The sequence below is a fragment of the Gobio gobio genome (genome assembly GCF_949357685.1).
Source record: "Gobio gobio genome assembly, chromosome: 5".
In the NCBI taxonomy this organism is placed as follows: Eukaryota; Metazoa; Chordata; class Actinopteri; order Cypriniformes; family Gobionidae; genus Gobio; species Gobio gobio.
In genome coordinates, this window is record NC_137101.1 from 27,501 (window position 1) to 28,525 (window position 1,025).

At 56.3% G+C, this 1,025-nt stretch overlaps 1 protein-coding gene across 1 annotated transcript in view; it reads right to left on the bottom strand.

Moving 5' to 3' along the window:
- LOC307127199 (tyrosine-protein phosphatase non-receptor type 12-like) overlaps positions 1 to 1,025 on the bottom strand; it is a 20,755-nt gene that overhangs the window by 3,238 nt on the left and 16,492 nt on the right. Inside the window, exon 8 of the mRNA XM_079818308.1 lies at positions 846 to 948. Within this exon, the coding sequence (XP_079674434.1) occupies positions 846 to 948 (103 nt within the window). The remainder of the gene's footprint in view (positions 1 to 845; positions 949 to 1,025) is intronic.

Sequence of the window (1,025 nt, forward strand, 5' to 3'; positions counted from 1 at the left end):
ACTCAGAGATGAAAGCAGGAATCCAGCATGCGATGCATAATTCCACATCACAAACCAATAAAATGACATTGGCTCATAAAAGAAACTACTAAAAACGGGAGAGGCAGCCAAACGCGCCAGCGTGCCCTTTCAACCAGATTGCGCCATGGATGCAGCTCTGGCCTGGCTGAGGCTCCAGGGCATCGCTTTACTCCATTACCTGGACGATTGGCTCATCCTGGCCCACTCCAGGGAGCTGGCGACCCACCACAGAGACGTCGGCACATTCAGTCTCTTGGTTTGAGAGTGAACAGACGAGAGTGTTCTCACCCCGGCTCAGCAGATCACCTTCTCAGGTGTTCATCTGGATTCTGTCCTGATGCAGGCCCGCTTCAGGCTCGGCCATCATGTTTCTGTGGGTGCGTGTCGCCGGCTCCTGGGTCTCATGGCCGCTGCTTCCCCTGGGACTGCTCCATATGAGACCCTTCCTCTGGTGGATGAAGCGCTCAGGGGCTCAAGGATCGGCCCTTCGCCTATTAAAGGTGTCGCGCGGCTGCTTCAGTATGGCGGGACCCTCTCCTTCTTCGGAAAGGGGTCAGTATGGGGGCTGTTATCCGTCGCCAAATGATCCCGACGGACGCCTCTCTAACCGGCTGGGGTGTGGTATTAGTATTCCAGGGCAGACCGGCATGCGGAGCCTGGGAAGGGGAAGTTCTCTCTTGGCACATAAATTACCTCGAGCTGAGAGCTGTGTTTCCCTAGCCCTTCTTTCTCCTCTCCCTCATGGGACATCATGACATCGTCAGGACAGACAACATGGCGGTGGTTTCTCATGTGAATCGCCAAGGTGGACCACGGTTGCGCACCCTGGACAGGCATGCGCGCCGTCTCCTCCTGTGGGCTCAGGACAAGCTCCTGCCCCTGAGAGCAGTCCATGTACCCGGAGTCTTGAACCTCGCAGCACATTACCTGTCGAGGCAGAAGCTCAGGTCGGGGGATGGATGCTGAACCCTCAAACTGTCACTCAGATTTGAGAAGTGTTCGGT